The sequence below is a fragment of the Rhinatrema bivittatum genome, chromosome 2 (genome assembly GCF_901001135.1).
Source record: "Rhinatrema bivittatum chromosome 2, aRhiBiv1.1, whole genome shotgun sequence".
Taxonomy (NCBI): Eukaryota; Metazoa; Chordata; class Amphibia; order Gymnophiona; family Rhinatrematidae; genus Rhinatrema; species Rhinatrema bivittatum.
In genome coordinates, this window is record NC_042616.1 from 376703754 (window position 1) to 376726370 (window position 22617).

The window sequence follows — 22617 nt, forward strand, 5'->3', positions numbered from 1 at the left end:
GCCATGGCAGAGCCAGAGCATCGACGCCTTCCGCGCCGCGCTCCCCTTCTGCGGCTGAAGAACCGAGGAGCTTTTGGCGTTGGCGGCGGGACAGCCATGAGATCCATCGCCGGCGTCCCCCACCGACGGGAGATCAGCGACATCGCCTCGTCGGAGAGAGACCACTCCCCCGGATCCAACGCTTGACGACTTAGAAAGTCCGCTTGAATGTTGTCCCACTCCGGCAATGTGGGATGCCGCCAGCTGATCCAGGAAACGCGCCGCCCACGCCATCAGTCGCGCGGCCTCCCACGCGACAAGGCGACTCCTGGTGCCCCCCTGTCGGTTGATGTATGCCACCGTTGTCGCATTGTCTGAGAGGACTCGAACCACTCGCCCTCTGATCAGAGGCAGGAACTGCACCAGGGCTAGACGAACCGCCCTTGTCTCCAGGCGGTTGATTGACCAGGTAGACTGATCCCCTGTCCACCTGCCCTGCGCCGAGCTCCGGAGACATACTGCTCCCCAACTGGACAGACCTGCATCGGTAGTGACCACTACCCAGTCCAGCGTTTCCAGGGAACATCCTTGAGCTAGGTTCATGGGGTCCAGCCACCACCTCAGGCTGGACCGGGCGGCCGGGGGAAGAGGGAGAATCGCCTGGTAATCCTGGGAGACTGGTTTCCATCTCGAGAGCAAGGACATTTGCAGAGGCCTCAGGTGTGCGAAAGCCCAGGGCACCAAGCTGATCGCAAACGCCATGGAACCCAGGACTTGGAGATAGTCCCACGCCGTGTGAGTCTGCAGAGACGCAAACCGGACGATGAGATCCCGCAGCGCTTGAGCCTTGTCCGGACGCAGGAAGACCTTGCCCAGAGCCGTGTCGAACCGTGCTCCCAGGAAATCCAACTGTTGGGCTGGCCGCAGACTGCTCTTGCTGAAGTTCACCACCCAGCCAAGGGACTGAAGGAAAGATACCACCCCTGTCGACCGCCGCCCGTCCCTGCGACAGAGACTTCGCACGAATGAGCCAGTCGTCCAAGTAAGGGTGAACCAGAATGCCCTCCTTCCGGAGCGCGGCCGCTACCCACCACCATAAATCTTTGTGAAGGTTTCTGGGCGCGGTCGCCAGGCCGAAGGGCAGCGCCTGGAACTGAAAATGTTGACCCAGGATTTTGAATCGAAGGAATTCTGTGATGGGCTGGATGAATAGGGATATGTAGATACGCTTCCGTGAGGTCGAGGGAGGCTAAGAAATTCCCCTTGATGAACCGCCGCAATGACAGAGCGGAGAGTTTCATGCGAAACTTGGAGACCCGGAGCACCTTGTTGATCTCCTTGAGGTCCAGGATGGGACGAAAAGCTCCGTCCTTTTTGGGAACCACGAAAGTAAAAATCGAATAATGCCCCGAGCCCCACCTCTCCGAAGGGGGACGGGCGAGATGGCTCCCAGGGTCAGCAGCCTGTCCAGCGTGTGCTGCACCCCCTGTCGCTTGAGGCTTGACCCGCAGGGGGAGAAGACGAACCGATCCCTGGGGGCCCGCACAAATTCCAACGCGTAACCGTCTCTTACAATATCCAGGACCCCATTGGTCCGTGGTGATGTTGGTCCATTCCTCGCGAAACAAAGCGATGCGACCTCCAATACGGGGCAGCGAGGAGTGGACTGGGCCTGACATCATTGTGAAGACTTGCCTGAGGCTCCCTGAGTCGAGGATCCCTGGCCGGTCTGCGACCCCGAAAGGGCCGCATCCACGGTTGCGACCTAGTGGAAGGTGTCCTAGGGCTCTGCGTCCTGGCGCCTCGGTAACGCCTCTGGGCGCGGTAGCGATTCCTGGAAGCTCCAGAGTACGAACGAAAACCACGCTGCCGGTCCTCAGGCAACCTGTGGACCGAATTTTCCCCCCAGGGTCTTGATGATCTGATCAAGGTCTTCACCAAAGAGAAACCTGCCCTTGAAGGGCAGAGCTCCCAGACTCGCCTTGGAGGAGGCGTCCGCCGCCCAATTCCTGAGCCACAGGAGTCTTCTGGCAGAGACGGCTGAAGCCATGGTCCTCGCCAGGACCCTCAGCCGGTCGTGCAGGGAATCCGCCCCGTAAGCAATGACCGCCTCCAGACGGTCAGCTTGGGCTGCCTCCTCGGGCGGTAGCTGTTGCGAGGTGAGGAGCTGTTGCACACCCATCGAAGCCCGGCTCTCTGAGTCAGCGAACCGCAGATAGCCGCCCGGACCCCCAGCGCCGAGACTTCGAAGATCTGCTTGAGGGCGACCTCCGCTTTCTATCCGAAATGTCCGCAGCGCAGTGCCCCCTGTGGACCGGGATAGTAGTTCTCTTGGTGACGGCGGACACCGCTGAATCCACCTTGGGGACCTTGAGCAGGTCCAGAAAGTCCCCCGGAAGAGGGTAGAGCTTGTCCATCGCTCTGCCGACCCGAAGGGACGCCTCCGGGTTATCCCACTCTCGCACAAGAAGATGAAGAAATGAATCATGAATGGGAAATGTCTTCGCTATGGGACGCAGCCCTGCCAGGACAGGGTCAACCCTTAGAGGTAGCCGAGGCCACGGAGGGAGCCGGGGGTCCCGGGGGTTCCACGGGAGGTCGAGGTCCAACTCCTTGAGAACGTGGGGAATGAGATCCGCCAATTCCTCCTTGCGAAAGATGCGAAGGACCCCGCGGATCATCGCATTCCAGGTGCGCTGCTAAGGTCAAATCGTCATCCACTTGTGACACTGGGTCACCCCCCAAGTTTGGCGAGGGTGTCGGGCCCCCCAGGGAGAGAGGTATACTCAGTGGCAGCCTGGTGCCGCCCCCTCCGATCCCCGGTACCGCCGCCGCAACTCCCGAGGGCCTGGGAGCCCTTGGCGGGGGGAGGAGAGAACCTGCCCCCCCCTGAGGGCTCAGGCTCTGTAGATACGCCTGTGCATGAGCACCACAAAGTCCGCTGAAAAAGAGAGCGGACCCACCGAGGGAGAGGGCAGTGGGTCCCTGGGGGGTCCGGATGTGGAAGGCAGAGGCCCCGAGTCTGAGGTCGGGGGGGCTGAAGGCAAAAAATCATCTGTGGGCTCCTCCGCGTCCGAGTCCGCTCTGCACTCTAAATCTAAGATGGCCGCCGCTCCCGCCAAAGACGGGGGCGGGGCTAGCCCTCGAGGCCCGCAGCGCTCCGGGCGCGGTGGCGAAATTGTCGGCGGGGCGGCGCTCGTCTCCCCCCTGGGGAGACAACGACCGCATGGCCCATCCCTCGAGGCGCCCTGGCCCGGACCGCCGCAGGACGGACAGCGCGCGCGTTTGCATCGCGCGAGGGTAAAGCGAGTGCAGCACACCGGGAGGAACCCCCCCCCCCCCGGGAAAGCTTGAGATCGCGGCGCAGGAAGAGCGGGCTCGCCGTACCCTCAGCCACGCGCCCAAACACCCTCAACCCCGGGGATGGCAGGGGAATGGGACCTCCGTGCCGTCTGCGGCCCTGGGGAATTAAGCGTCGCAGAGCCGCGGGGGGAGGTGAGGCGCCGCGACGAGGAGGAGGGGAGAGGCTGGCCCCACCAGCATCCACCTCAGAATCTTAAACCTGCGCTGAAAAACAAAGGAACACAAAGTAATAAAAAGACTACCCCCAAGCTTACCCCTGAATCACAGAGAGAGGTAAAGAAACGAGGTAGGAGGCAGTCCTGATGGCAGTATGATCAGAGGAGCCAAGAATCCCCGGCTCCCTTCTGACAGGAACAAAGATTTCTTTTTTTTTTTTTTTTTTTTTAAATAACTCGATCCATCAGTAAAGAGATAAGAATAGTAAGAATATACAGAGTAATAAACCCTAATCTGGGGACACAACGAGATCCCCTCCTCACATCTGCTGGAGTCAGAGAGATACTGAGGATCTAGGAGGGTGCACCAGTTTATATACCAGCACCCTCGAAGTTTACTCTGACTCCATCTGCTGGACGGGGGACATAAACCCACCGTCTGGACTGATCCTGTACGTACAGGGAAGAGAAGGTACTCCCAACTAGTTCATTTGTTTTGCTGATCTCTAAGCATGGGGTGGAATTTTGTAAGCTATTGCCTCTGTAGAAAGTTAATCAAAACACAATTGGGAAAAATATTCAAAGAAAAAATGTAAATGTAACATAACTATCATAGCAATATTCAAAAGTCTGTTTGACCACATTAAATGCACTTAATGCGAGCAAAGCCTATTGTCAGTTTTATAGCATGTATTTAGCAATTTTCAAAAGCCTTGTACTCTTCTTCCTACTAAATATTTCCGGCTTCTATACAATGTTGCTATCGTAAACGGAACCAGAGCTATTTTTGCACTGGTTAGTCTTGTTTTGTTTTTTATTCATCATTTGAGCCTCAGGAGGATGGAAAGGAGCCAGATTTCCAGGGAAGGGGACACCCAGAGCACCACCCACCCTCGAACCTGATTGTCTACCTCATTAATGTAAGTCAGAGGAGAAGGGATACTCGTGCTGCCTACTTGCCACGTGATGTTACAGTACAAGCCATTCTAGGAGCAAGGGCTTTCAAATTAGCCATTTTGTGGCTGGATTTGGCCACTTTTTAACCCAGTGGAGATGTTATTTATTTATTTATTTATTGTTTTTGTTATACCGAGTTTCATGACATGCATCACATCAACCCGGTTTACAATTAACAGAGTGTGTAAAGCATAACGTAACGTAAACAATGTTCTCAATAAACGTAAACAATGTTCTCAATAAGAACCTTGAACTTTAGATATAGTGGATCAGATAGAGGATGTGAGAACTTTAGATATAGTGGATCAGATAGAGGATGTGAGAAAGTTACAATAAAATAGGGAAATTAACTTGGAGCTGGAAGAGGGGAGAGATAGAACCGAGCAATATTTACATTTCAGCCTATTAATGTAATAGAGTAGCAGAGTGAGTAAATAAAATATGTGAGTAACTGAGGCAGTACATCACTATGAAACGGTACTTAAATAATCAAATGTATAAATACATTTCAGCCTATTAATGTAATAGAGTAGCAGAGTGAGTAAATAAAATATGCGAGTAACTGAGGCAGTACATCACTATGAAGTGGTACATAAATAATCAAATGCATAAATACGACAATGGTATGATAAAAGCACCGCAGGTATTGATGAGTGTCAATTTAAAGTTGGTTGTTAGACCGTGAATGCCATGGTAAGCTAGATTAGCTATTTTTAAAATACCACAAGAATCACAAAGCTGCGGAAATTGGTACTGCTGTTTTTTTACATCTTGTGGAATTATTTCTGGTAGTAAATTCAGCTGGGGAATTTACTGCAGCAAAGTGCCCCTGCTCTGCAACACTCTATGGTGGCCCCACATCCTAGGGCTGCTATCTTCTTAAAGCAGCCCAAACAATGCCCCCAAATATAGCTAAATCTCTGGGGGTCTTTAGAGATCCTCTGTTTCCTTGCTGCCCCTTGTACATTAAGAAAACCAAAATTAAAAAAAAAAAAGTTTTGAAAATGTGCAGTTCCTCAGGCATAGGTGCATGTCTGTTTCTTAACAGATCCACAAAAAGATGTGGAACGAAGAGCGAACACACTATAAAACCAGACAGTACAGCAGATGTGTTGAAAAGGTTTGTTTAAATGGTCCAAATAAATGGAGTTAAAGACCAACAAATTAACAACAGAGAATGTATAGTTCCAAGTTAGCAAAACATTTATTAGGAAATTGGTCTCCAGACTGGAACCATGTTTTGCTAGGGCTGCATCGGGAGGGATGAATCACATGTGATAGAATATGATTGATTGACAAACTGTTGACAGGAATCTCTCATGCAGTCAAATCAATGTGTAAAAAATTCAAGATGTCATAGCTAACAGATTATATGTAGGAGAGGAGGTAGAAGAGTTAAATACTTAAGTATGCACAGATTAATAAACAGGGAAGCCACCGGGGTGGCAATGTATACAGGACCATTGTACCAAGACAAATATAGGATCTGAAAAGTACTCAGAATGTCAACAGGAGCATATCGAGGAATGATTGTTGCAGTAAAAGCTAGAGAACTCTTGATGAAAAGGTTCCAACTGTTTAAATTGCAGCCAAGGCTGGTACAACGTCAAACAAAAGCGACACCAGTTTATGGATGAGCTAGAAGTAGTCAGGTGCCTCAGGGTACATAATATTGGACAATGATCTGAAATAACTAGGGCTCCAATCTATATACATTTATTTGGTCAAACAGCCCTACCGAAAGCAAGAAGTAGCCTATTTGAGACTTAGATGGATGAGCCCTAAAGATGATGGGTATAATCTCTCCTCGGGGAGGAGGACTATCCATATGTTTAATAGGGAAAGATTATTGCAAAGAAACTGAATCTCTTTTCCCCTACTCAGCCTATGTATAGTTGGAATTTGAACATTTTGTCTAAAGTAACATCCCCCACACAGTTAAATTCACACCCATGATTACTAGTGCAGTTTCCAATTCTAATAGACTTGTTACCAATGTAATGAAAAAAGAATGAATATATTTGTTTGGAGCATATAGTGAATCTACATTAATTGGTTTCCCAAAAAGTTTCCCCTTAATCAAAATGAACCGGCCTTCATTGTCTGCTCAGGTTTTCTCTAATATAAAAGGACACATTCTTGTGCAATAGAATGGCAACTCCACTGTGTTGAATGTTCCTGAAGAAAAAAAATACTTGATTATAACCACGTTTTCCTTTATTTTTTGTGTTTGTTATTCATATGTGTTTCTTGTAATATTACATTGTTTTTAATCTATTGATGTGATAACTTTTTCCCTTTTGACAGGAGATCCCATCCCTGCTATGTTCCATGTCACATATATCAACTAATTAATCGTTTAAAAATGATTTGTGCTCATAAATGTAGATTATATGCCTCCATATTAAATTTCCTTGATTCATCTCAGTTCTCCTCCAGAGAATTAGTGCCATAAGCAATTTACAATCATTCAATATGCAGAATGTTTACACTTCAACCTTTTGTCTTAATCACCCAAATCGCGTTCCCCTGCCACTGACCCAAATATTTAAACCCCCTCCCCCCCAGTTCCCTATTCCCTCATCATCCCAATATTCTTCCTTTTATTCCACCATTTCCTTTCTTTAAAAACCATTTTAAGAACGCTCTCACAAGGAGAGAAAGTTGCTCATGTGTGCGAGCAGGTGCCATCCCCCACTCTACAATTTTCCTATCCCATGTCAAATCACTTTACAATGAAAGCACTTTGTGCACAAAACTGTTTCCAATAACCCTCAGGACTAGTACAACATCATTAACTTTTAACGGTATTGTTAAAGCAAATTCTTTTAATGTGCTAATGCCTCCAATACCAACACATCATGCTCACAGGGTTATTCCTGCAGTAATCGCTGGTTAATCCGCCATTTTCTTGCAAGATGGTTTAGTATCACTTTCAGGTGCCTTGTACTTCAGCGCTGTTATTGAAGACCCAGTTGCACCCAGGATATAGGTATACAACAGAATAAAAGTAGCCATATTATTGTCTCCTTAACAGTTACAGTAGCAGACATTCTACATGCTAAAAGGAACACAATAAAAGAGCAAGTTTGCTTACCGTAGATAAGCAGCATGAATTAGCCATGCTGTCTGGGACGTCCTCCAGGCGGCCAGGTGGCAGAGCTCTCTTAGAAGATAGTCTTTTAGTACAGTGCACCTGCATGGGTGTTCCCGCGCAGCCCCGGTCCTCCTCAGTCCGTTTCCAAGCAAGACGGAAGTGGAAAAACAAATGTCCGGGGAGCCGGGAGGATCAGCATGGCTAATTCATCCTGCTATCTATGGTAAGCAAACTTGCTCTTTCCCCGTAGATAAGCAGCTGGAGTCCCCAGCTGATGTGTTGAGCGCAAAGTCTCTGAGTATGACCTGACAGTGAGGTCAGATAGGGTGCTCAAGACAGTAGAGAATGTAGGCGGACAGTTCTTGACTGTTGGCTTTTCAGTGTTCAAGAAGTACCCGATTTGAGGATAGTTCTGCCCATGTCCGCGTCTGCTGCGGTCTGTCCAGGCAGTAGTGGGATGTGAACATGTGTAGAGAAGACCAGGTGTCAGCCCTGCAGATGTCCTGAATGGGTACCTCATGAAGGTGTGCAATGGAAGCTGCCACAGCGCAGACTTGGTGAGCCTTAGGGGAGGTTGCTAAAGTTTACAATTGTTTCTGATAGCAGAATTGTATGCAGTTTGAGATCCAGGACGAAAGGGTTCTCTTGGAAACTGGAAGTCCCGGGGCATTCGGGTTGAATGAAACAAAAAGCTGGGAGGCTTTGTGCATGGAGTAAGTCTGACGTTTATAGTAAGCAAGTGCGCGCTTGCAGTCCAATGTATGGAGACTCGGTTCACCATCATTGTTATGCAGCTTTGGATAAAAGGTCAAAAGAGCAATGGTCTGGTTGAGGTGGAAGACTGAAACCACCTTGGGAAGGAGTGCTTGGTGTGGACTCCGTGTAACCTTATCCTTGTAGAATTCTAGGTATGGAGAGTAGTGCACTAGTGCTTGCAACTTGCTGACGTGTCTCGCTAAGGTCAGGGTGACTAGGAATAGCAACTTCCAGGAGAGGAATCTGGGATGACAATGTCCAGAGGCTCGAAGGGTGGTAGCATTAGTTGCTCCAGGACTACGTTTTTAGGTCTCATGGAAATGGAGGTTTCCGGATTGGAGGCCTCAAGTATAGAACACCCTTCATAAATTTGGAGATGAGTGGGTGGCAGGAGATTGGAGCCTCGTTGTGAAAGGAATGGTAGGGCCGCTATGGCACTGAGATGGGCTCTGAACGACGCCGTGGCCAGCCCCTTTCAATAGAGCAGATGGAGGTATTCCAGCAGTTGCTCGGGAGAGCAGGTGAAGGGGTCCATTCTGTTTTCTGAGCACCAGTTACAGTATCAGACCCACTTCCTCTGATAATTCTTTGGTGGAGGGTTTCCTGGAGGAAATTGGATGTCTTGAAGCTGCAAGGAGAGGTTCAGGTGGTGGAGTACAACCCTTTCAATCCAAGCAGTGAGATGCAGGGATGAGTAAGAGGTGAAGCAGGGAGCACACCTCCTGGGTGAGCAGGTTCGAACTGTTACCTAGGGGGATTGGTGTGTCCACAGATAGCCGAAACTAGATAGGTGTACCACGGTTGTCTGGGCCAAGCTAGAGCAATAAGTATCAGATCTGCGTTGTCTGCGATGCTCTTCTGGAATGTGCGAGATATGAGAGAAATGGGAGGGAAAGCGTAGAGAAGACCCCCCACCCCCCCCCCCCCCACATCCAGGTGATGAGGAATGCATCCTGAGCTAGGTGCTGGGTATTAGGGTACACAGAGAAGAAGGTCTGTAACTTCCGATTTCACTCTGTAGCAAAAAGATCGACACAAAGGAAAGACCCAGGTTTGAAAGAGTCTTTCCGCCACGTTCTGACGAAGTTCCCACTTGTGGGGATGGAAGATCTGGCTCAGCCTGTCCACTCTGGAGTTGAGTATGCCCAGAAGGTAAGTGGCCTGCAGGGTGATTGACCTCTCCGCCCATTCCAGGATCCATACATGCCTCTCTGCACAGGTTCCAGGAACTGGACCCTCCTTTGTGATGTAAAACATTGCGACCTGGTTGTCCATGTGGATCATCACTGTCTTTCCCCATAGTGAGCATTCGAAAGCCCGAAGAGCGTTCCGAATGGCTCGGAGCTCCAGGAGGTTGATCTGTGCAATCGCTCCCAGTTGGAACACAGGCCTTGAGTCGGGAGGTGGACGAAGGTGGGTACCCCACCCTTTGGTGGAGGCATCGGTGGTGAGGACGATGTGATGTGCTGGGGGGCATAGCAGCGCTCCTGTCAGAGCCCCGATGGTGTTACGCCACCACTCCAAATCCCATTTCATGCTGGGAGTGAAGATGAGTGGAGAGAGGATTGAAGAACTGGCTCCATTGGGATTTCAGGCCCTTTGAAGATGATGCATGTGGAGGCGAGTGTGGGGAACAACATAAACAGGCGTGGCCATGTGTCCAAGGATGGTCAGGATCAGGTGGGCAGGGGCACTGGTGGCACCGTGGAGATGCTTGGCTAGCGACGTAAGAGCAAGAGTCTGGGAGGAAGGCTCTGTCTCGGATGGTGTCGATGCAAGCCCCAATGACTTGCAGGGTCTGAGCGGGTTGCAGATTTGACTTCTCATAGTTGACGAGCAATCCTAGGCTATCCAGACAGCGGATGGTCACCAGTAGATGATCGTGCAGGAGTGAGGGACTTGGGGCTACCAGCAGCCAGTCGTCTAGGTAAGGGAACAGTTGAATCCCCTGCCTCCAAAGGTGAGCCACTGCTACTGCTAGGCATTTCGTGAATACCCTGGGGGCCGAGAAAAGGCCCGAGGGAAGCACCTTGTATTGGAAGTTGGCGGTCATTGGGCTATGAAGCACAGGCCCTGGCCAGGATGCATCGGGATATACGAATAAGCATCCTTGAGGTCGAGTGAGCACATCCAGTCGTTGGGACGAAGGAAGGGCAGGATGGACTTGAGAGATGTCATCTTGAACTTCTCCCTGGTTAGGTACTTGTTGAGAGAACGCAGATCCAGGATGGGTCATAAACCTCCTGACTTCTTAGAGATGAGGAAGTATTGGGAGTAGAACCCTTGGTGGAACTGAGTAGGGGACAGCTTGCGAATACAGCTCTGGTGGAGTAATTTGGTGATTTCTTCCTGTAAAGATCTGCGCTGTGCATCGAACTGTCTTTGGTGCACTTCATGCGGAATAGACAGAATGGATGCAAAATTGGAGTAGCCATCCTTGATTATCGTTAGGTCCCAATGGTCGGAGGTGATCGCCTTCCATGCTGGAAGAAAGTGGAAGAGCCTGCCCCCCACTGGTAGTGGTAGAGATAGTCTCATGTTCCCTAAAAACCTTGTGGGGGCTTAGGGGGATTGATGTCCTGAGGCGGGCGAGGCTGTCAAGGAAGGAGCTGGTGCTGACGAGCCGTCGGCTGTGGGTGAGCTGGCAGATACAGTTGAGGTCGGTAGGATAGGTAAGGCCTCTAGTACGCTGCTGGTAGTCAGGCTTCCTATATGATGGGTAGTAGTGCCTGGTAGCCGCTGAATCCAAAGGGACGGTTAGCGACATGATAGTAGCACAACTCAAGGAGCAGAAGGTGGCCATCTCCCGTAACTTGTCCCCAAAAAGATTGTCCGGGAGACAAAGGAGGTCGGCCAGCTTTTCGTGCACGTCTTCACGAATCGCACTCGCCCGAAGCCATACCAAACGACGCGCAGCAATGGCGTTTGCTGTAGATCTGGCTGAGGTGTCAAAGGCCTCATAAAATGGTGCGGATTAGGTGCCGCAGCCCCTCCTCTAGGTCATGGATTGGTCAGGAGGTCAGTGGTCCGGGGAAGCCTCTTGTACTAGTGGTTTTAGTGATTTCTGATACTTGTTGAGGTATTGCGTAATATAAAAATTGGTGCTGCTGAATTTTGTCATTGAGCATCCCCAACTGAAAGACGCTTCCTGAAGTCAATCCAGGTACTTGGGGTCTTTTCCCGGGGGCGTGTTCGAATGCCGATGTGACTTCTTTGCTTTCTGCATCGCAGACTTCACTATGACTGAAGCATGTGGAAGCTGTACCATGGAAGTAGAATGGCGATTGCTTCATATGGAACTTTAGATTTATTTTGCGGGAGGTGGGCGGGCCGGCAAACGGAGATTCCCAGACTCTGGTCTTCACTGCATCTAAGATGGCGTGGGAGGGCAAGGCAGTGAATTTCGAAGGAGATTCCAATATCTTTAGGATACCCAGCACTTCTGCTCTCGGGTCAGGTATTTTCCGGGTCTCGATGTTCAAACGTTGCCCGACCTTCTCCACAAATTTGGAGTATTGAAGATCCTCAGGTGGTGATACCAGTTCTGGTGGCCCTCCACAGAATCTGAAGGATATCTGGTGGAGGATCCCGGAGAAGTGGAAGGAGCTTGGGGGGAATCTTCCCCATTAGGGGAAGCTGGAGAGTGGGGGCAAGGAGAAGGAGATCCCGGACTGAGGCTCTCCTGCGGAGGAATTGAGATAAGATGAGCTGAGACCTGTGACGTGGCTTGAGAGGTTAAGGTGTCCTGGGGGGCAGGTGGAGGTTCTCTGGGAACACCCCTGGGTGGTACCGCTGCCAGGAGTATGTCCAAGTTGGGTTCCCTTGATCGGTGGGTATCCTTAGGCGGGCACTTATCTATCTTCTTCAATGGCTCCTGAAGGTGTGATTTGTCCCTGTGCTGAGAGGCGGTGGACAGGCCCGAGTACACTCTGGATGAGGCAGAGGAAATGTGAGAGGCGGCTGGGGATGCCGGTTCCACATCAGAGTCCACAACTAACAGAGGAGAAGCGTCTTAGGGTGTTTATGCCCGGAAGAATGCTTCTTCGGGGCTTTAGGAGCTCTCTGTGTCGGTGGAGTTGGCATCGGTGCCGTTTTGCATCAGTGGGTTATCAACATTTTGTGGCTTGTGCTTCACAGTATGTTCGTTGCAGTTGATGCTGCGACGCAGCTGCATCAGTGCATCGGGGCTCGAAGCCGAGTAGCGCTGATGGCAGCGGTGGAGGTATTGACGCATCCCTGCTCCGTGCGTCGGTATGATGGGAGCTCGCTTCGGCGACGGACTGGGAGGCCCTACCAAGGGAGGCTCTGCGAATGCGTCGACACTTTGGTGGCCTGAGAAGGTCCCGGGGAGGGACTGGGCAAACCCCTCACTGGGGACATACGAGCCCAAATGCTGCTTCTTCAGTTTTGCGATCCACGCGGCCCGCTGCTGCTGGGCCTGGGGTGACATGCGTACCGTAGTCCCTGCAAGTTGCCTGCTCGTGGTCCGGACCGAGGCACAGGTAACACTTCGAGTGGCCATTGGTCACGAACATGATCTTGTTGCACTGGCAGAATTTAAAGCCAGGCGCTGCAGCATGGTGAAAAAAATTCCCTTTTTTTTTTTTTTATTGAAGATTGTGTTCATTTTCTCTCAGAGAGAGGAGTTCCACGTGCTGTTAGGCACGTGGGAAAAAAAACGGACTGAGGAGAGAACCGGGGCTGCGTGGGACATCCACGCAGACGCACTGCACTAAAAGACTATCTTCTAAGAGAACTCCGCCATCTGGCTGCCTGGAGGACGTCCCAGACGCATGGCTAATTTATGCTGCTTATCTACGGGAAATAAAATTTATCTACGGTATATCAGGTGTCTCCTTAGTGCTTGCAGTAGAGAGCTTTCCAGTGTTCTAACGGTCGGTAAACATGCTGACCTTTTGCTTATGATTCACTACTTTATTTATCCATAGATTCTATCTATTGTTTGCTGCCTCAAGTTTATCAAATATTTGCATCCATCCTCATTCCAGTCTAGCTGGGAATTGCAAAGTGAAAACAAATCTCTTTAGCCACCAGAATGAACAAAGTAGGACAACCTCTTTTCTCTTAGTGGATACTTTTGATGAGTAATCTTGGAAAATTCTAATTATGCAGTTCTATTATTGAAATAGTGATGTCTTTCGGTAAGCCTGCAAAATCTGCTGTTTTTGTGCAAAGTTAAGAAGTTTGGCTATTACCACTCTCGGATGTTTATCATTATCTTTCTTGGCTTCCAAGCCTATGAGTTCTTTCAATTAAAATAGGGCCCATCTTGTTAGAGAGAACAAGTGCTTCAGGTAATCATGTGGTTAATACCCTCTGCCAGTCTATTTTCCTCTATTGCTTCATCAAAACCCATGAACCATAAATTATTGCAGTGAGACCAATTTTCTAACTCATCAATCTTATCTTCAATTGGCACTATAATCAATTCAATTTTTCTTATCTTACCCATTGCCACTAATGCATCATCCTCCACAGCGGATGCTTGCCCTTCAAGAGAATCCAACCGTGGCCCCAAACTCGGTAAGTGTGTTTTTTTTGTTTTTGTTTTTTTTTTTAAAATTGGCAATTTGTTCTGAAATGGTATACAGTCTGCCAGTTATAGCTGCAATAACTGCAAGCAGTGAGCTCATTCCACGGCCGCACCTGCCAAGGTACCTATAGTCCCTTTTTCTTTTCCAGCAACCATTTTGTCGGTAATTGGCTGCTTTTCTCTCTCCCCCTTTTTTTTGCTGATCTTTGCCAGCATAAGATCTGGAGATCTCTGCATGGATTTTTATCTATGGATATAGGGTTAGTATTTCGGCCTTTTGGCTAAGATCAAGTGTAGTATTTGGAGACACTTACTTTGGCAATGGCTAAGGATTTTACGGGGGATGGCACTGAAGCTCCAGCTAGTACGTCTACGCGAGCTCACCGCATCACGTGACTGTCATAAACTTTTGTGTGTAAGTGCTCCAGCTTTGTGTCTCTGGCTTGTTTTGTCAGTTATGTCCTGTAGAGAGCATACTGACTTCATTGATGGTATTACGCTGGATCCCGCAACCTTAGTCAAGCATTTGTGGAATTTTTTTTTTTTTTTTTTTAAATAGTTTTCAAAACTTAACAAGTGGGTATAATACTGCTTTTCTTTTTTGAAATTTAAGGTTTATTAGAGAAAGATAATACCGACAATACAAAACCATACAGCATCTGTGAAGCATATACCATAACAAAATTGACAGTAGAATAGATGCAATAAAGACTTACAACAGATTCTCTGCTTTTCTCAGTTATTGTGTAAACATATCCCCCCCCCTTCTGTTCCCCTCACCCCTCACCCCCCCACCCTTCTCCCCTACCATCCCTGGGAGCTCCTGCAAAGGTAGTATGAACAAATAACATAAGAGAAAAATCAAACATAAAAGGAAATCATATCTTCTTCTGTTGTTGTTGCCATGTTAGGTATAAAGACCAGGTACGCTGAAAAGCCCCTATTTGTTTCCGACGGTGCGCCGTAATCTTACTAAGGGTACAAACCTTTGCCCACCCGTGACTGAACCTGCAATAATGTAGGTACAACCCTGAGACTTCCAGTGTAAAGCTATCTCACATCGAGCAGAGGTGACCACCAATCTAACAAAAACGCTGTAAGGCCGTGTCGAGCTGTGGATAGTCTGAGTTAAGCAGGGCAACTATGGGGTTAGAGTAATAGAAACATGCAATATGTCTGAAAGCCACACAAGCCAGTCCCTGCCAAAACTGGGAAACAGCAGCACACTCCCACCACATATGAATAAAAGGAACCTCACTTCCCCACAACCCCTCCAGCACCGATCCGAGGCCGTGGAATAAATTTTATGGAGTTTAGGCGGGGGTATAATGCCACAGATAAAGGAGTTTGAAAACTATTTTCCAAGTAGGAGGCTGAGATAAGACCCTTACACCCCACTGTAAAGATAGTGTCCCAAAAGTCGGCACCCTGCGGGGACCCCAGATCAGCCTCCCAGGCGGACAGGTATGTTGGACGCGTCCCATACCCTGAAGGAGCAGCTTATAAATTTTGGACATTAAGTGCTGTACTTTGTCAGCCGCTCGGCAGAAATTCTCAAAGAGACCAATTGGCTGGAGTAAATCCCGGGAATATGGGTCGCTCTTGCGTAACTCATTAGTTTGGAGTAGCGATAGAAATCCCCCTGAGGTAAGTCTAATGCCGGGCCTGGAGAGTGGAGAAACGTCACCCACGAGGAGTGCTCCCAGAAGTGACTATAAATTATAAAGACCCTTAGCCAACCAATCTGCAAAGACCTGCGTGAGCTGTACCCCCCCAAGAATGACCCAGAGTGAAAGGGGGAAAAAAGGACCGACCCCACCTTGGACCCCACCACCTGAAGGCTTTCCATTTATACCAAAGGTGTAAGGTACACTGATCGTGTCCGGTAGGCCTTCCAATTTGGGCCCAGAGCTAGGAGGTTGCCAGAGGATATTAGTCGCAGGTGTTGCCCGATAAGTTGTAATAATACTTGCTTTTCTGAGTAAGAGTTCAGCTTTGATGTATATTGCATATGATAGCTGGTAGTCAACACATTTAAGTTCATTTCTAGAACCACTTCTGTTTTTCTTAACCTGTTTTTTAGGCATTCTTTCTGAAAAGAAAATAAACACTTTATGTGGTAGTTGTATCCAAAAATCTGTTTGTCCTTGACCCTTTTGTCTGAAGTAGCCCGGTGTGTACTGCATGGAGGTGCTGTATAGGGGAGGAAACAAACGGCAACTCTGGAGCTTGGCCACATGTAAGCTGCTAGCCAAGAAGCAGCCACCCGGGGTGCTGAGCAGAGGTATACATCCCTGGAGCCCTTCGGTTCACTGCAATGGTCAGACTAATCCACCTGCGCAAATTGGCAGAGGACATCTGAGTCTCTGTGGCCGCCAGCTCAGAATGCATCAAATGGTGTAGAGAGAACCCCCTCAGACGATGGGAGCCTGGTAGCTGCTGACCTGGGATGCGCTGGACAATAAAGACAGAGTCCTGTGACTGAGCACAAAGAGGAAGATATGCATATTGGACTAGGCTGGGGAGGCAAGAGTAGGAAGGGTCTGAGGGACACAGTGCTAGGCTATAACTCAGAGGGATCGCACAGTGTGCACATTCTGGACAATACAGCCTGGAAAAAAAAATGCCCACTCCCTCTGTATAACCCCTGCCAGTATAGCCTTTTCAACATGTTGAATAGTGCTAAGTCCGATTCTGGATTTATCGTGAAGTTTTATTTAAGGAGATGCAATTTTAACAGGCCTGAAAGCTGCAGACCGTAAGGAGATTGAGGTCCTGAGCAGCTGTCTGTCAATGATTAATCTAATCTAGGCTTTATTCCAATCTGTTTAATTTCCAGGTTTATTTATAAAGATCCATAATTAGTGAAAGACTATTTGATCATGTTCACTGCAAAGTCTGAGTTTTTCCAAGCTCATCTTACATCAGCAGACTATTTTTACATAATAGTATAAATACCGTTTTACTATTAGACTTGTATTTCAATCTTTCTTTATTTTACTTAATGTTGTTGTATCTGAGAGCCATAGAGTGGCAGTGAAGTGTAATTTGTTTTAATTCTTTGTTGGGTAGGTGAAAAAGTGAATCCCATGAACTTGAAGGCATCAACATGGCTGAAGAACATCAGACTCCTGAAGTTCCCTGTTTAACGGATCGTTATTTCACTCGCTGGTACAAAGCAGGTAAGTAAGGTCTGTGAATAGCACAGAATTGAGTGCACAGTTTGCCTAGTTACTGTGATGGTAAAAGGGATATACTTTGTTGGCAAGTCTTATGTAAAACTTCCCAGTGCTATATAGAATCTGGTGGGAGAATGGATTTGGTTTCTTTGGTCTGCAAGTTCTGCTTTGATTGCCAGTCTCCAGGATCTGTGGCAAAGAGTGACACTTTAACAGAGTTTAAATGACAGTACGTCAGTCTTCTCCTAACACATGATGAGTGCACAAATCTAATGCTAGGGTGAAATCTATAAACCATTTGATCACTTCCTTAGTGGAACAGTAGTTTGCCTGTGAGCAGGCATAGACTATAATCATTTCATATCTGATCTGAGCAGCAACAATGATGCTTATGGATTGTCTTTAATTTTCCACTTTTGGAGAAGATGAACACAATGTCCCACTGAGCTTCCGAAGTGATTTGGCTGACTCCAAACTATAAAATTTTTGTTTATGGTTAATAATAGCGTTTGCTAATGTCTTTCATAGATAAAGCAGAAACCAGCTCAAATCTGTCAAAATGCACCACAAGGTCCAATATTCGAAAATGACACAGCAGTTGAAACTCCTGCCAATAATATATCAGAGAAAACCACTTTTACTGAAGGTCCTGCATGGAGAGCAAATGATTCTAATTCATCAGTACTGAGCCCATGTTAGTTCTTAAAAAAAAAACCAACCCTTTCAAACATATTAACAAAATTCAGACAATAATAGGGGTATAGCAAACTGCATCGCACATTAACACATTATTAGTAAATATGCCCATTGTAACAATGGTAGCCATGGTAAATAATACACTTTGAACGACATGGTTTGATAAATATATCCCATAATTAAGTTTTGCGGCAACAGTACTAAATACTTCATTTTGGCCACATTCAAGCTAAGTTTGCTTTGGTCATGGAATGTACCACAAAAGGGTGTTCAAGGGAAACCAATGGGTAATCTTCATATAAACACTACTAAGGCAGCCCTCAAATACCACATTACCACAGCAAATAGATGAAAGACAAGAAATGTTTTTAATTTTACAAATGCACAGAATAGGTACTCGTATTAAAAGCACAATGAGTGTAAACCAAACCCAAGGATTCAGCATCAAACATCAGCACAGCATAATGTCCACATCAGCAGATAGGCTTATTCTGCCATTTATCCCTCTTTAAAATAAGCAGTTAAGTGTCATTTCATCTGGCTATAAACATTTTTCCTTTAATAATATTACTCAGTTTAACACATTTAAACTTTGCATAGAAATACACCCAAAAAATTGTATCTGTATATAGTGGACAGTTTTGCAAGAAAGATTTATATCTTAATGTCTTTATCAAGTTCAGGGATTCTTTTTTGTATCAGACAGCTTTTTCTTATCTGAAAATCTGATCCATCTTCCTGCAAATATTATTCAGTGTTGATCATTTATACTCCACATAAAACAGAAAGAAAACATGCATTTATTGTGCTCGGATATAGCAGAACAGAATTACTCATCATTTATATAGAAAAAAACTGAAGTATTTCCATTAAAGTGGATATTGAGTTTGAATGATTTTTGTTATCTTCTGTGTAGAATAAAGAGATTGACTAAGGGAATTTTGTATGTAGTCTATAACATACATAGTAACGATGGTAGAAAAGTACCAAATGGTCCTTCCAGTCTGCCCAGCAAGCTTCTTATGGCAGTATCTGCTGCGCTGTGCAGGTTACCCCCATGTTTGCTTATTTATTAAAATTCTTTAATCGCTTTGTGCAAGAGCTCTAAGCAATTTGCATGATAACATACATAATTACAAAGAATATAATAAAACAAATATGTCAACAATAAACAGTCAAAACAATCTAAAATAAGACATTCCCTGATCAGTCCAGACAGTGGGTTATGTCCCCCTTCCAGCAGATGGAGTCAGAGAAAACTTCGAAGGGTGCTCCCTTATAAGCTAGTGCACTCTCTGTTACCCTTCAGTATTCTTCTGACTCCAGCAGATGAGTGGCTGAACTTTAGTTCCCCACTAAGAATTCTGGAAAGCTAGATTTAGTGATCTTTTCTCTAATTTCTTGGCTTCCTTATTTTCTTGGATGGATCAAGGTTGACAGTCTAGTTTTTACAAAAAAAAAAAAAAATATATAGATAAGTCAGCTTCTTGATTAAGGTCAAGCAATCTGTAACTTGCAGGCAGAACTGTTTACAGTTCCCCTTACTGTGTATGCCTTGCGGGGGTAAGTTGTTATTACTTTTTAACTTTGCAGGCTTGATTTACTGTGTCAGTCTCTCCGGAGTGCAAGTTGGTGGTCCAACCTCTCCCCCCATGCTGTGATCCGACCCGCTGCCCTGAGAAGCTGATTGCCTCTGGGTAGCTTTCACAGAGATGCGATATTCTTCTGTGTCGTTTAAAAAAAAAAAAAAAAAAAAAAAAGGTCGAGGAGAGAGAGAGAGTAGTGCTGAAGTGGAAGATTTTACCTGCTCCTCGCAGCTACATATCAGCTGATTCTTTGGCTGCTCCACCCCCGTCCCCATGCCGCGGTCCTCGAGGTGCTGTGCATGCAGAGAGTCCGGTTCACGGCTCTCCCGTGCGGGGATCTGCACGAGGTGCCTCCCTGGTGGGGAGGGTCCCTCGTGGCCGGCAGGACGATCGGGTTCGCGCTCTCAGGTGCGCCTCGAGAGACAGAAGCCGGCCCTGATCCCGCCCAACGCGGGAACGGCGGCCATCTTGGGTGCCGAGCCGGCTGCTCCTGTGCAGCCAGGAGAGGATCCTGACGCCGATTCTTCACTTTTGCATCCGATTCTGACACCCGTTCATCCTCTGGACCCTTTTTCACCTGCAGGGGACCCCCCTCACTGCCTTCCTCGGGGCCACCTCCTTTTTAGACTGACTTTGTGCTTTTACTACATAATGCTTATCTGGCCAGATTGGGTCAGCAGCAGGATTCAGCATCAGGGCCTCCTCCTCCTAAGGTAAGCAGGATGGCTGATCCCCCGAGGTCCTACGGGGGGGCCCTCAGGGAGTAGGGGCCCCAGGAGAAGGGGTTCCCCAAGGTACTTCCAGGGTCCGGGTGGTCCATCATCCTTCGGGGAGTTTGAATCCTCCTCCCCAGGGCCCTCTTCCGGACCCAGACCTGGATGAGCCCTCTCCTATGACTCAGATGGAAGGGGATGATCCTAGAGTACTGTGTCTCTTCCAGAGGGATGAGTTGGACCCTCTCATCCCATATGTCCTGCAGGAATTGAATATTGAGGCTCCACAGGATCCTCCAGGGCCTACTCCACCGGTGAAGAAGGGGGACCCCCGTGCTGGCAGGTCTACATCCACTGACTAGGTCTCTTCCTTCTCATCCTATGCTTCTTCAATTATTGTCCAGGGAATGGGATTCCCCTGAGGTCTCCCTTAAGGTGGGTAGAGCTATGGATAAACTATATCCTCTCCCAGACTATTTTCTGGAGCTCCTCAAGGTTCCCAAAGTGGACGCAGCTGTATCTTCTATGACAAAAAGAACAACCATTCCAGTGACTGGAGGTGCCACTCTGCGAGATCTGCAGGATAGTGTATCTCTGCAGGATCTGCTCGAAGTGTATCTCAAGAGAGTGTTCGCGGTGTCCGCTCTGGGTGTCAGAGTGGCGATCTGTAGCTCCCTCACGCAACAAGCAGTTCTCAGATGGGTCCAACAGCTGCTCAGTACACAGGAGCTTCCTCCTGAAGAAGCGCAACAGGCAGACTGCCTGGAGGTCATGATAGTGTATGGAGCAGATGCTCTCTATGACCACCTCTGAGTTCTGGCCAGATCTATGGTTTCAGCAGTCTCGGCCAGACGCCTCCTTTGGCTCCGCAACTGGTCAGCGGATTCCTCCTCCAAGACACAGTTGGGATCTCAACCCTTCACTCTTTGGAGATGATCTGGATCAGATTATCAAGTCCTTCAGAGAGAATAAGGTGCATAAGCTGCTGGAGGATCGGCCGCAGGCTACTAGGACGTTCAGTTCCACCAGAAGCCGTTTCCGGAGTCAACAACATTTTCGTAAAAAAGACCGGCTGCACATTGTCCGCCTTCTTCACGTTTCTAGTCCTGGTCTCATTCCTTTCGAGGCCGGAGGCCGGCCCGGGATAGTCTTGCCCAGAGGGCAGCTTCCAAGTCTTCACAATGAAGCCGTGCCAGCCCACTCCTTGATCCCCAGGATAGGAGGATGGCTCTCCCTGTTCTACGAGGAGTGGGTCAAGATTACCTCGGATCAGTGGGTCCTGGATATTCTAAGGCACGGCTAAGCTTTAGAATTTGCTTGACCTCTAAGAGACAGATTCCTCTTTTCTCCCTGCAGACTGCTAAAGAAACAGCACATAGTACGTCAGACACTCGACAGGCTTCTGGCCCTTGGAGCAATTCTCCCAGTACCTCCTCTGGAAGAGGGGTCCCCCCATTATTTCTACTTTGTAGTCCCCAAGAAGGAGGGCTCCTTCCGCCCGATCTTGGATCTCAAGATGGTCAACAAAGCCCTCAGGGTTCCACACTTCAGGATTGAAACCTTGCGCTCAGTGATAGCGGCGGTGCACCGCAGAGAATTTCTGGCTTCCTTGGATCTGATAGAGATTTATCTTCACATTCCCATCCTCAAGGCACATCAGCGCTTCCTTCGCTTCAAGATTCTGGGACATCATTTTCAATATCAGGCCCTGCCCTTTGGCCTGGCGATCGCTCCCCATACTTTCACAAAAGTAATGGTAGTGGTGGCGGTTGCCCTCAGAAGGGAGGGAATTCTGGTCCACCCCTATTTGGACGACTGGCTCATTCGGGCAAAGTCCCTGGTCCAGTGTCAGCAGGCGATCGACAGAGTGTTGCATCTCCTTCAATCCCTCGGATGGGTAGTCCATTTCTCCAAGAGCAGCCTTACTCCATCTCAATCTCTGGATTTCCTGGGAGCACGCTTCGATACAGCCGTGGGCAAGGTACTCCTGTGCCCGGTCCGGGCCCAGGCACTCATCCCTCACTTGCCTCTCTCTTCCCACAGCTTGAGATTATCTCCAGGTTCTGGGCTCTGCGGCTTCCACTATCTATATGGTTCCTTGGGCTTTTGCGCATATGCGTCCTTTGCAGAGAGCTTTGCTCTCCTGCTGGAAGCCAATGTCTCGGGAGTTTCAGGCCAACCTACCACTTTCGGAGAGGACCAAGGACAATCTGGCCTGGTGGCTCAATCTGGATCATTTGTTTCAGGGGGTAACCTTGGAGATCCCACAGTGGGTGATTGTCACTACAGACGCCAGTCTTTCCGGCTGGGGAGCGGTGTGTCAGACGAAATTGGCACAGGGGAAGTGGATGGCGTTACAAGCAACTTGGCCGATCAATTGCTTGGAGGCCAGAGCGGTACATCTGGCGTTGAAGCGTTTCCTCCCCCTCGTCCATCGTCGGGCGGTTCAGATACTGTCAGACAAAGCACCTACTGTAGCATACATCAATTGTCAAGGGGGAACAAAGAGTCGTCACATTTCTCAGGAGACGGACAGGTTGATGGCATGGGCGGAGATCCACCTCTCCCACCTAGTGGCTTCC

The 22617-nt window shown here is 48.3% G+C and overlaps 1 protein-coding gene across 5 annotated transcripts in view; it reads left to right on the plus strand.

The window, feature by feature from the left end:
* The window catches only part of ABITRAM (actin binding transcription modulator), a 124518-nt gene that overhangs the window by 17153 nt on the left and 84748 nt on the right, over window positions 1-22617 (plus strand). For 3 of the 5 annotated variants that reach the window (XM_029589987.1, XM_029589984.1, XM_029589983.1), the window contains one exon: window positions 16934-17043. In XM_029589987.1, the coding sequence (XP_029445847.1) occupies window positions 16971-17043 (73 nt within the window). In that variant the 5' untranslated portion in view covers window positions 16934-16970. Of the gene's footprint in view, window positions 1-4327; window positions 4418-13806; window positions 13852-16933; window positions 17044-22617 lie in introns of all 5 variants that reach the window. The other 2 variants (XM_029589986.1, XM_029589985.1) reach the window with 2 other exon arrangements.